At 39.8% G+C, this 12,604-nt stretch overlaps 1 protein-coding gene across 1 annotated transcript in view; it reads left to right on the top strand.

The window, feature by feature from the left end:
• Positions 1–1,975, top strand: part of LOC122705584 (aromatase-like) — a 31,942-nt gene extending 29,967 nt beyond the window's left edge. The window contains exons 8-9 of the mRNA XM_043921039.1: positions 312–553; positions 1,727–1,975. Of these exons, the coding sequence (XP_043776974.1) occupies positions 312–553; positions 1,727–1,975 (491 nt within the window). The remainder of the gene's footprint in view (positions 1–311; positions 554–1,726) is intronic.
• Positions 1,976–12,604: the final 10,629 nt, after the last annotated feature.

The raw sequence follows: 12,604 nt of genomic DNA, 5'->3' as shown, positions 1-12,604 counted from the left end.
CAGCCAACTGCAGCCATGTGGGGATGTGGATCCAATGTATTTTTGTTTTTGTCTTTTTTAATTTTCTAGAAATGTAGACTTAACTATGAAACCCCTAGGTGTTCAGATAAGAAAACTGAAATCAAAATTTTCATTAGACATTCTACAGAACAAGCACAAAGTATTTCACTCCAATTACTGGCTTACATTAGAATTGTAGATATACATGTTTTCAACTAAGAGGAAACTGTTCTGTGGAAAATGTATGATTTTAAACACTGACCATATATTGAAACTAACATGAGTTGTGTCTTTTTTATCATATTCTACAGGTGAAAGAGACATAAGGATTGATGATATGCAAAAGCTAAAAGTGGTAGAAAACTTTATTAATGAGAGCATGCGATACCAGCCTGTCGTGAACCACGTCATGCGCAAAGCCTTAGAGGATGACGTCATCGATGGCTACCCGGTGAAAAAGGGGACTAATATTATCCTGAACCTTGGAAGAATGCATAGACTCGAGTTTTTCCCAAAGCCTAATGAATTTACTCTTGAAAATTTTGCCAAGAATGTAAGAGTCCTTCCTTAAAACTGAGTGTGCCACCCTTGAAAGAATCAACTGTTAAATCCCCTCTGTATTTGTGTTTGTACATTTCAATCTATTTACTCATCCCTTCCAGCATCATCAGGAGAGAACACAATTCCCCCGGCTAGAACATGCCCATCAGTTCTGTCCTCAAGCCAAGGAAGCTGGCTCTCCAGCTCTTGGAAATGTCTTCATGGAGGGCACATGAGAGATCAAGTGTGCACAATTCAGGCCCTTAATTTGCCTAAAATGAGATGAAGTTTGTTTAACCAACCCACTTTTCCATTTAAACTTATCACCTTGTCATCATGTAGATTCAGCTATAGCATCATGTATGATGATTAGATGGAAATCAAATGAGAAGAAATGATTTGTTTTTTCAGTCTGCCTTTGGTTCTCCAAATGGCCCCACAATTACTAGTCTCTATTCTAAACATGACTTAGTAATTAGAAGAACTCCCACCTTGTTCTTAATTGAGGTGTACTAGAGATTCTACCTCCGTTATGTCAAATTCTAGGAAATTTTTTAAAAAATCTGAATTATCCATATAGTTCCCTCTGTGCTACTTTTCCATTGCCATGTGGAGAAGAGATATGATCTAAATTAAACCAGTTCTCTAATTCATTCTGCCTCTATATAAGCAACCCATGCCATGTTGCCAATTGGTCTAAAATAACTAAGCATCTATTAGGTGCCAGACACTGAATCCAAATGGGGACAAGACAGAGAGATGTGTCTCTTTAAATATTTGTATAACAAAAAATATTTAGATTCTTGGCATTAATAGGACAGGAATCCACACTTTTGCCTAAATTTGTCTTTGTCATCAGGTTATATGACCTGGGACAACAACAGTCTTTGTCTCAGTGACTGGCAGAACAGCAGTAAGATGTGGCCTTCCCACAGAGCTAGCTGAGTACTTTACATGAAAATGTAGCTGGGAATTATTGAGGTTGTGTCTGTATCACAAAGGGTGAATCAAACTGGAAGGAGAAAGAGTCTTATCTGAATCAGAGTCATCCCTGTCTGTGAGGAAGCAGTATGGCCAAATCACTAAAACCGAGCATTCTGACTGACTGTGTTTTCAGGGTGAATCAAACAGAAATGCATGACTCTAGCCTTTACTACTCTGGCTAATTGTCTGATCTCTTTCCCAGGTTCCTTACAGGTACTTTCAGCCGTTTGGCTTTGGGCCCCGGGCCTGTGCGGGAAAGTACATCGCCATGGTGATAATGAAGGTCATCCTGGTCACCCTTCTGAGACGCTTCCACGTGCAGACTTCGCAAGGTCTGTGCGTTGAGAAGATGCAGAAGAAAAATGACTTATCTTTGCATCCAGACGAGACCAGCGACCGGCTGGAAATGATTTTCATCCCAAGAAATTCAGACAAGTGCCTCGAGCACTAAAGAAGTTTGGTCAGTCCCTGCCCCAGAGCACTGCTCGACAGTATTCCACATGGGAACCACCCATCTTTGCCAGGTGGTCCTCCTCACATGAACAACCATGGCCTGTGCCATTTTATAGGCTTACCTCCTGTGGGTTGTCAGCTAGCCAGGAGACACGGTTCATCTGACCAGATCCAAACCAGACACCAGGCTGCAAGAGAAAATAGAGGCCAAGAGTTTGTACAGGAAACTGTAGCCCTAAAGACTCAATTCCACAAAACATGCTTTGAAATAGACAAGCCACCAGCAAAACTCAGCCCAGCTCCTTACTGTCCTACACTGAACTGGGAGCTTTTTAACATCTGGGGCAGAAGCACTCAATTTGATTACAAAGGCCAGGCCAACATCTGCGTAGCTGAGATCAAACATATCTCCTAGTGTGAATAAAATGGTTTTCATTTACTTTTTGGTAGGGTGGGGACTACAACATCCATACCCTTGGAGAAATGCTTACAAATTCAGCATTTGACTATTCCAACAAACTACATTCAATTAACTCTTGTTTATCTACATGTGACTTGTCTGTGGAAAAAGTTAAATTGAAGACTATCCTTTCCGAATTTCTCAATTTATTCCTCTCTTACCTCTGATCCAACAAGTATACATTCAGATATAGGAATACTAAGTACTTATTAATAGCCTGAATAAGATATAATTAGTACCATTCATCTGCCATTCTAAAAAATTCAAACAATGCATTTTAAATTAAATAAAATCCCTCTTCTCATGTCTGCATTGTTGCTTAGCTCCAGGAGTGCAATAACCAAAAGATAAATTTAGATAATGGCACCTATTAACTCTTACTGAGGCTTCTGTGATTTTCAGGGAGGGTAAGATTCTAAGTGTATATCTAAATCTACAACCCAGTGGGTTCAAATTTCTAAGGAGTGCCCCTTGTACCATTATCCTTCTCTCTCACCATTTCTTCCCTCCTCTTTCTTTCCATGACCCCAAAAGCCAAGAGCAACAAGCATATCAGTAGAGAACACAGCCAGGGTAGAATCCCTACAATCACATTTTATCCTAGCTCCAATTTAACAGTCACCTATGAGATTTAACAGTTAACCTGGTTTACTGAATCACCACTATATGTAACCGTGGGAAAATGCACATCTTGGAAGTTAGCGCCAAATCAAACAGATGAGTGAATTTTCCAAGTATCAATACGACTTTCCTTGTGTATTATTGATATGGCCTTACAAGTGTATCTGCTGAATGCCACATAAAAACTAAAAACTAAATTCATTTACAAACATGTAAATGTTTGCCATTGAGTCAACCTGAATATTCTTCTCATCCTGCTGTTTGGCAGTAGGGCAACAGCTGAGTACAAAATGAGAATGTAAGCTCCTGAGAGTGGAAGCTCTTTTCTTTCTTTTGGAATCCATGCCTGTCCCCTATTCTTACGCCCCATATTTGTTTTTAAGATCAATACCGAATTGACACTCTGGCCCAGAGATATTCTAATTGACCCAGAAATCAAGTAAAGGAGAAGCAGGTATCCGAAAAATTAAAGGATGGGCATTAATAAAGCAGCAAATATTTGAAATTGAAATTATCTAGATCATCTATATGACATAAACATATGCAGAAATATATCTGTGTATCTGGATATATCTGTGTAGTCGGGTCTAGAAAGTGAAAGTGAAAGTCGCGCAGTCATGTCCAACTCTTTGCGATCCCATGGACTACACAGTCCATGGAATTCTCCAGACCAGAATACTGGAGTGGGTAGTCTTTCCCTTTTCCAGGGGATCTTCCCACGGATCCCAGGGATCAAACCCAGATCTCCCACATTGCAGGCTAATTCTTTTCTTTTATTTATTTAAAAAAAAAATTTTTTTTTTTGCAGGCTAATTCTTTACCAGCTGAGCCACAAGGGAAGCAGTCAGGTCTAGATGAGTATCCAAACACTTCAAAAGCCTGAAAGAAAAGGATTTTAGACTTAATGTATCCTCATTAATTTACCTGGTGATTATTAATGGTTTACTTTGTTTGGCTGGAGCTGCACAGTAGAGAAAAACAGACTTTGGATCCCTGTACTTCATCCATCTAATTCTCTTGAACATCTACTGTATTTAATATGCATATATGCAGCCAAGGTCATACTCTGCCTATACAAAGTGAAATGGAAGGTGAATATAGTTGTATATAGATAATGCAGATACAAAAATATGCTCGAGGAAAACGGGTGGGGTGGGGGCAAGGGGAGAGGGAAAATATTGGTTAGCATTATCTAAGCAAACTCTCCCAGAAACAAGTTATCTGGGTAATTGTTCAGCTTGTCCCTCTTTTCCCTGTATTACAAACCTCATAAGTATGTACAGACTTGGCTTAAGGAATATGGAATGTCATTGATTTTTCATTGGGTTGATGAACGTATATTTGAAAATCCTGTTTTCGAGTCAGAATTTTGCCTCATTGTTAAGTACTTAATTGTGACTCTGAATGTGCTGTGTATTCTGTCTTCACCAACTCAAAGAACTGGAACGTATAAATTATTAGTGAAATGCATACACCTGAGGGCTCTATCATTTTCTGCTTGTGAGGAAAACTGTAGTCTCCCATCTTTGGAAGTTCCAGACACCTGCCTCTGCCTTCTTTGACCTCTTACTCTTCCCACCCCCAAGTGGAAACTCATCTCATTTAGAAAGACTCCACAAAATGGGATTTCCATTACAGCCAGTTGGAAGCTGTCACTTTTCATTTCTAAGCAGCACCCCTCACTACTCATGGTGCTAATGTTCCACAGAAGTGTGTGGCACTGGCCCGCTGGGAAGAGTGCTAGCTGGGCCTCCTCAGTCTCTTGTATTAGTTGATCTCTGGAACTGAATTTCTCATCTGTATTTGCAGAAAGACTGGCTAAATTAAACTTTGTCAAAGTATGGAGTTGAATGGAATTTGTGGTACTTTCAGTCAAACTCAGCTCAAAAGCAAAGTCAAGCGCTAAGGGCAAAGACAAACTCTCCATGGCTCAACTCAAGATATCACTCATTCTCTTATTGAAGTTTTTAGCAGGTTTTGACCTATGTCTAGGGAGTCACTGCCATACCATTTCCACCAGGTCAACAAGACAAAAGGAATGCATAGAGATAAGGCAATCTGGTCATCAAACCCAGCCCATCAGGCATACTGCCTCTTTCACCTTCCATCAAGAAAGCATTACAGGAAACCCAAACAGGGGCTCTGTACCAACCTAGGGGGGTGGGATGGGGAGGGAGATGGGAGGGAGGTTCAAAAGGGAGGGGATATATGAATACCTATGGCTGATTCATGTTGACGTTTGAGAGAAAACAAAATTCTGTAAAGCAATTATTCTTAAATAAAAAAATAAAAAGAAAAAACATTACAGACTACAAAACAAATTAAAATTCTTATGAGTTTTTATGTTAAAGTTAATTAAAGTTTTTATATTAAAGTTAAAGTTCTTATGAACGATTACTGTAAGAATACCCTTAAATGCACTGTACTTACAGCCTAAAGCAAATTCTTCACAGACTTTAGCATTTTAACTTACTGATAAAACATTTCTTGTAATAAAAATCATAAGTTGCAAGACCTGGAAGCTGAACCTGCAGTCCAGGTGTTTTTGAATGTTTCTTTCACTTACAAATCTACAAATAAGGAGGCAGTGAAGTCTTGACTCTGGGCCCAGCCTTTTTACCAATGTATACGTGGGTCAAATGTTTATTTACTTTCTCATACCTCAGTTTTCTCATCAATCCAACAGGAATAATAAATTCCTCAGAAGGTTGATGTGGCAATTACAAGGGATAATTTAGGTGCCGCTCTCAGCACAGCGTCTGGTATAGGGCAACCTCTCAGTTACCCTTTCACCTGATAATGGCGATGCTAAGTAATTAGGCTAATGATGACACTCTGAAACCTCTTTTCGTGCACTGGAGCGGCAGAAGATGTGCCAGATGCTTCTGCATTCATGATCTCACTTTAAATTTCCTGACAACTCTCACATTAGTATGATTGCCTGGGAAGCCCCACATTGTATTGATGACAAGACAGGGGAGACTTGACCATAAGGACTCAGCCAGTAAAGGAGTTAGAGTCTTGCCCATTTCTCATTCCAAACCCTCAGCCCCTTCACCATGCTGCCTCTCTGCAGCAGGACTCACTGCTGGAAGGCTGAGGAGTCTAGTCCCAGGTTCCTGGCTCTCACCCATGTAATGTTGGGTAAACCCTTTTCAAGTCTCATTTCACCTCATTTTCATCTCATTACCCAAAGAAAATAAGTCAGGAAATACCTTGGTTTCTTCATCCATAAAATCTGGATGATTCTACCTGCCTTACCCACTTCCCATGAATGATTGGAGGCTCTTGCTCAAGGTAGGTGTTTCATGGGAAAGTGCTGTCAAACTTCACTTAGTATAAGGTGATGGTATTAACATGTGGATTGCACCAGCTGCCCCAACTGGAAGTTATAGGATTCCATTAAGCTATTACCTAACCACCGGGAACATTCTTAGTTTTGCATAATTTCAATTCATGTGGTACTGAAAGAAAAAAAAAGAGTGGAGGAAATAAGTAGTAATTTACTATTATCAGAGGACAAACCAGACCTCATGATGGCCATAAAATCCTCTCCATTTTGGCCAAATTGAGAAATGCTAAGAAACCCATTATGATGGAGACAGATATCAGGCAAACTCTTCTTTTGGCAAAGATGTCAGATATGAATGAAATAGTTCCTCATCTGGTTATTTCCAAATATCCAGATATTTAACCCAGCCAGTCATAGGCATGGGGGGTTTCCTCTTCTAGCCTAGTTCAGCTTGGATAGCTTAGGAGCTGCAAACACTTCATTCTTCTGCCTTTCTTATTTCAGTTTATTGTGAAGTGTGTTCATTCTTTCACACCAAGAAAGCAGTCATAACTGTAGGCACTTTCTTACTGTATTCAGCCCTTTACAAAATTATTTCATTTAATTCTTCCAACAATACTACAGAGCAGATATCACCCCCATTTTACAGATTAATTCTGCCCTTTCAGCCATTAAATTCTTGCTACTGGCTTTGTCAGCGGTTAGCTGTGCTTAGTCACTCAGTTGTGTCTGACTCTTTGTGATGCCATAGACAGGACCCCGCCAGGCTCCTCTGTCATGGGGATTATCCAGGCAAGAATATTGGAATGCATTGCCTTGCCCTTCTACAGGGGATCTTCCCAAACCAGGGATCGAACCCAGGTCTCCTGCATTGCAGGCAGATTCTTAACTGTCTGAGTCACCAGGGAAGCCCAAGAATACTGGAGTGAGTAGCCTATCTCTCCTCCAGGGGAACTTCCTGACCCAGGAATCAAAACGGGGTCTCCTGCATTGCAGGCAGATTCTTTACCAGCTGAGCTACTTGCTTTGTAGAATTTCTCAAACCTCCCCATACAAACTTCAGCACACATGCTCCGAGTCTCAGGTTCTCTTATCAACACCTGCCCCCTCAAGTTTTTCTTGATCTGCTGAACTTATCTACCTCAGTTATAAAACATACATAAATCTCACAATATTTTCCTCCCTTCAAACATAGCTATTTTCCCAAAGAACTGCTTCAGAAAATTATAAGCATCAGCAAGCAGGACGTGTGGAAGGAAAGGAGGTTCTGCCTTCCAGATATCCCTAAAACAACACCATCTCCGTTACCTCAAGATGAGGCTGGTCCTACCTGTACAGTGATGTCTAGGTTACAAGGGTTTCCCAGTCAGAATGGCTAGAAGAGCAAGGCACTTAGGATATGTAAGTAGAGCTTGTGGGGAAAAAAGGAGCATGTCTCACCTGTAGGAACTGAACACAGGTTCAACATTCTGAAATACAGTTATCAACCAAACCAAGTCATCCATGAGCTGTACTGGCTCACTAGTACCTCCCTTCCCATGGGAAATTAACACTTTCCCTGACCATCAACACTTTCCCTCAGGCAAGCTTATCACCTTCCACAAACAGAGATGCATGCATTTACTACTCGTTGTTGTTCAGTCAGTTAAGTTGTATCCGACTCTTTGCAACCCCATGGACTGCAGCACACCAGGCTTCCGTGACCTTCACTATTCCTGGAGTTTACTCAAACTCGTGTCCATTGGGTTGGTGATGCCACCCAACCATCTCATCCTCTGTTGTCCCCTTCTCCTCCTGCCCTCAATCTTTCCCAGCATCATGGTCTTTTCCAATGATTTGGCTTCTTGCATCAGGTGGCCAAAGTATTGGAGCTTCAGCATCAGTATCAGTCCTTCCAATGAATATTCAGGACTGATTTCCTTTAGGATTGACTCGTTTGATCTCCTTACAGTCCAAGGGACTCTCAAAAGTCTTCTCCAACACCACAGTTCAAAACCGCCAATACTTTGGTGCTCAGCCTTCTTTATGGTCCAACTCTCACATCCATACATGACTACTGGAAAAATCATAGCTTTGACTATATGGACCATTGTTGCAAAGTGATGTCTCTGCTTTTTAAATGCTGTCTAGGTTTGTCATAGCTTTTCTTCCAAGGAGTAAATATCTTTTAATTTCATGACTGTGGTCACTGTCCACAGTGATTTTGGAGCCCAAGAAAATAAAGTCTCTCACGGCTTCCATCTTTCCCCCATCTATTTGCCATGATAGGACCAGATGCCATGATCTTAGTTTTCTGAATGTTGAGTTTTAAGCCACCTTTTTCACTCTCCTCTTTCACCTTCCAGAAGAGGCCCTTTAGTTCCTCTTCACTTTCTGCCACTAGGGTGGTACTTTATGCCTATCTGAGGTTGTTGTCCTGGCAACCTTGATTCCAGTTTGTGATTCATCCTGGAATCAGGATGTGATTCAGCCAAGCACTTCTCATTATGTACTCTGCATATAAGTTAAATAAGCAGGGTGATAAAATACAGCCTTGACACTGGTCTGTTATTCCTATCTCTTTAAGAAATTTTCACAGTTTGCACCAGCTGGAGCTGGGAGGAGAGAACTCCTCACCGCCAGAACAAAACAAAAAAAAAAAAAAAAAAGAATTTTTCACAGTTTGCTGTGATCCACACAGTCAAAGGCTTTAGTGAAATCAATGAAACAGAAGTTGATGTTTTTCTGAAATTCTCTTGCTTTTTCTATGATCCAGTGGATTTTGGCAATTTGATCTCTGGTTCCTCTGACTTTTCTAAATTGAGCTTGTACATCTGGAAGTTCTCAGTTCATGTACTGTGCAAGCCTAGCTTGAAGGATTTTGAGCATAATCTTGCTACTATGTGAAATGAAGGCAATTGTATGGCAGTTTGAACATTCTTTGGCAATGTCTTTCTTTGGGAATGGAATGAAAACTGACCCTTTCCAGTCACTGGCCACTGATGAGTTTTCTGAATTTGCTAGCATATTGAGCACAGCACTTTAACAGCATTATCTTTTAAGATTTTAAATAGGTCAGCTGGAATTCCATCACCTTCATTAACTTTGTTCATAGTAATGCTTCCATATGGCCCACTTGACTTCACAGTCCAGGATGTGTGGCTCCAGGTGAGTGACCACATTATTGTGGTAATCTGGCTCATTAAGACTTTTTTTTTACAGCTCTTCTGTGTAGTCTTGCCACCTCTTCCTAATCTCTTCTACTTCTGTAGGTCCATACCATCTCTGTCCTTTATTGTGCAAATCATCCCCAAACTCACCACCATTATTATTTATTATGCTCATGGATTCTGGGGTTTAGGAATTTAGACAGAGTACATCAAGAATGGCTTGCCTTTGCTCCATGATGTTGTTGGTGGTAGCTGGAAAACTTGAAGTCCAAAGGCTGGAATCTTCTGAAGGCTCCTTCACTCACATACATCATATACATCTGCCACTGGGAGCCTCAGATCCCATACATGTGGCCAGTTGGGCTTCCTTACAGGATGGTGGCTGCCTGGATTAAGTACCGTACTTCTCACTTTGTTCCTACTAAGTAGCTTACAGGGAGATAGTATGAGACTGAATAAAAACTCTGTATCTCAATCATAACTTTTCACTACTTTTAGCATCTACTGATGATTTTTGCCTACAGCAATTCATGTAGTATTGTTGGAAACTCTATTTTTAAATACCAGTTTACTTCACAGACAACTACATTTCTTCAAGAAGTTCAAAATCCAAACAGACTACAGGTTAAATCACGGAGACATAGAATCCCTCTTGCTCACAAAACTTCATCATTGATAAAGCCTCTTGTTTTTCTAGTTTGACAATCTTTGTCAATCCAATAGGCTACCAAAAATGATACCTCATTATACATTTAATTATACTTCTATTATTATACACTGAAGTTGAGCATCTTTTCATGTTTGAACCATTTTTATTTCCTTTTTGATAACTGCTCATATCACTTTTCCATTTCATGTTTACTTGCAGGATGCTTTTTATATATGGGCTTCCCTGATAGCTCCGTTGGTAAAGAATTCACCTGCAATGCAGGAGACCCCAGTTCGATAGCTGGATCAGGAAGATCCGCTGGAGAAGGAATAGGTTACCCACGCTAGTAATCTTGGGCTTCTGTTGTGGCTCAGGTAATAAAGAATCTGCCTGCAAAAACACTCTCCGACATAAATCACAGCAAGATCCTCTATGACCCACCTCCCAGAATATTGGAAAGAAAAGCAAAAATAAACAAATGGGACCTAATAAAACTTAAAAGCTTTTGCACAACAAAGGAAACTATAAGTAAGGTGAAAAGACAGCCCTCAGATTGGGAGAAAATAATAGCAAATGAAGAAACAGACAAAGGATTAATCTCGAAAATATACAAGCAACTCCTGCAGCTCAATTCCAGAAAAATAAATGACCCAATCAAAAAATGGGCCAAAGAACTAAACAGACATTTCTCCAAAGAAGACATACAGATGGCTAACAAACACATGAAAAGATGCTCAACATCACTCATTATTAGAGAACTGCAAATCAAAACCACAATGAGGTACCATTACACGCCAGTCAGGATGGCTGCTATCCAAAAGTCTACAAGCAATAAATGCTGGAGAGGCTGTGGAGAAAAGGGAACCCTCTTACACTGTTGGTGGGAATGCAAACTAGTACAGCCACTATGGAAAACAGTGTGGAGATTCCTTAAAAAACTGGAAATAGAACTGCCATATGACCCAGCAATCCCACTTCTGGGCATACACACTGAGGAAACCAGATCTGAAAGAGACACGTGCACCCCAATGTTCATCACAGCACTGTTTATAATAGCCAGGACATGGAAGCAACCTAGATGCCCATCAGCAGATGAATGGATAAGGAAGCCGTGGTACATATACACCATGGAATATTACTCAGCCGTTAAAAAGAATTCATTTGAATCAGTTCTAATGAGATGGATGAAACTGGAGCTCATTATACAGAGTGAAGTAAGCCAGAAAGATAAAGAACATTACAGCATACTAACACATATATATGGAATTTAGAAAGATGGTAACGATAACCCTATATGCAAAACAGAAAAAGAGACACAGAAGTACAGAAGAGACTTTTGAACTCTGTGGGAGAAGGTGAGGGTGGGATGTTTCGAAAGAACAGCATGTATATTATCTATGGTGAAACAGATCACCAGCCCAGGTGGGATGCATGAGACAAGTGCTCGGGCCTGGTGCACTGGGAAGACCCAGAGGAATCGGGTGGAGAGGGAGGTGGGAGGGGGGATCGGGATGGGGAATATGTGGAAATCTATGGCTGATTCATATCAATGTATGACAAAACCCACTGAAATGTTGTGAAGTAATTAGCCTCCAACTAATAAAAAAAAAAAAAAAAAGAATCTGCCTGCAATGTGGGAGACCTGGGTTTGATCCCTGGGTTGGGAAGATCCCCTGGAGAAGGGAAAGGCTACCCACTCCAGTATTCTGGCCTGAAGAATTCCATGAACTGTACAGTCCATGGGGTTGCAAAGAGTCAGTCACAACTGAGTGACTTTCACTCACCTTTATATATGCAGAAGTAATTATTGTATAAAGAAATATATTACGGAAGATAGCTCTTTATCAGTTACACAGGTGGCAAGCATTTTTCTCAGCTTTGTATTTGCCCTTTTTCTTTTAATTTTGCTTGAAAATTCTTTCTCATGCACACTTGTTTTTGTTATTTCTATGTAGTGGAACTTACTAATTTGTATGTGGTTTTTTAAAAGATTATTTCACATTCTGCTATTATTAGTCAAATCATTCATATTTTCACATATTACATTTATTATTTTATTCTTTATGAAGTTTTCTTTTTTTGTCTATCTGGAATTTGTCGTTAAAAGTGAGTTAGAGATGCAATTTTTCTTTTCATATAATGATGTATTTAATAGTTGTCTGAACATCATTTAATGAATAATTTACCTTTTCCCTACCTGATACAACTTTTATAATGTAATAAATTCCAGCATGTATTTGCCTTACTTTTTAGTCTATATTAGTGACACAGTCATGTTTTAATTCTCATAGCTTTATAATATTATAATATTTGGTTTGACCAGTATGTTTTCATTATAATTTTTCTAAGAATATGCCTCTTTTTCATGTGAACTTAGATTCAGGTTATATGCAGAAAAATGTGATTTTAATCATATAAATAGATATACATCAAAAACACATTTAGAATGCTATGTT

Source organism: Cervus elaphus, chromosome 12 (genome assembly GCF_910594005.1).
Source record: "Cervus elaphus chromosome 12, mCerEla1.1, whole genome shotgun sequence".
NCBI classification, from domain to species: domain Eukaryota; kingdom Metazoa; phylum Chordata; class Mammalia; order Artiodactyla; family Cervidae; genus Cervus; species Cervus elaphus.
The sequence above is the reverse complement of the archived record's forward strand: the minus strand, read 5'-3'. Positions and strand labels throughout refer to the sequence as shown.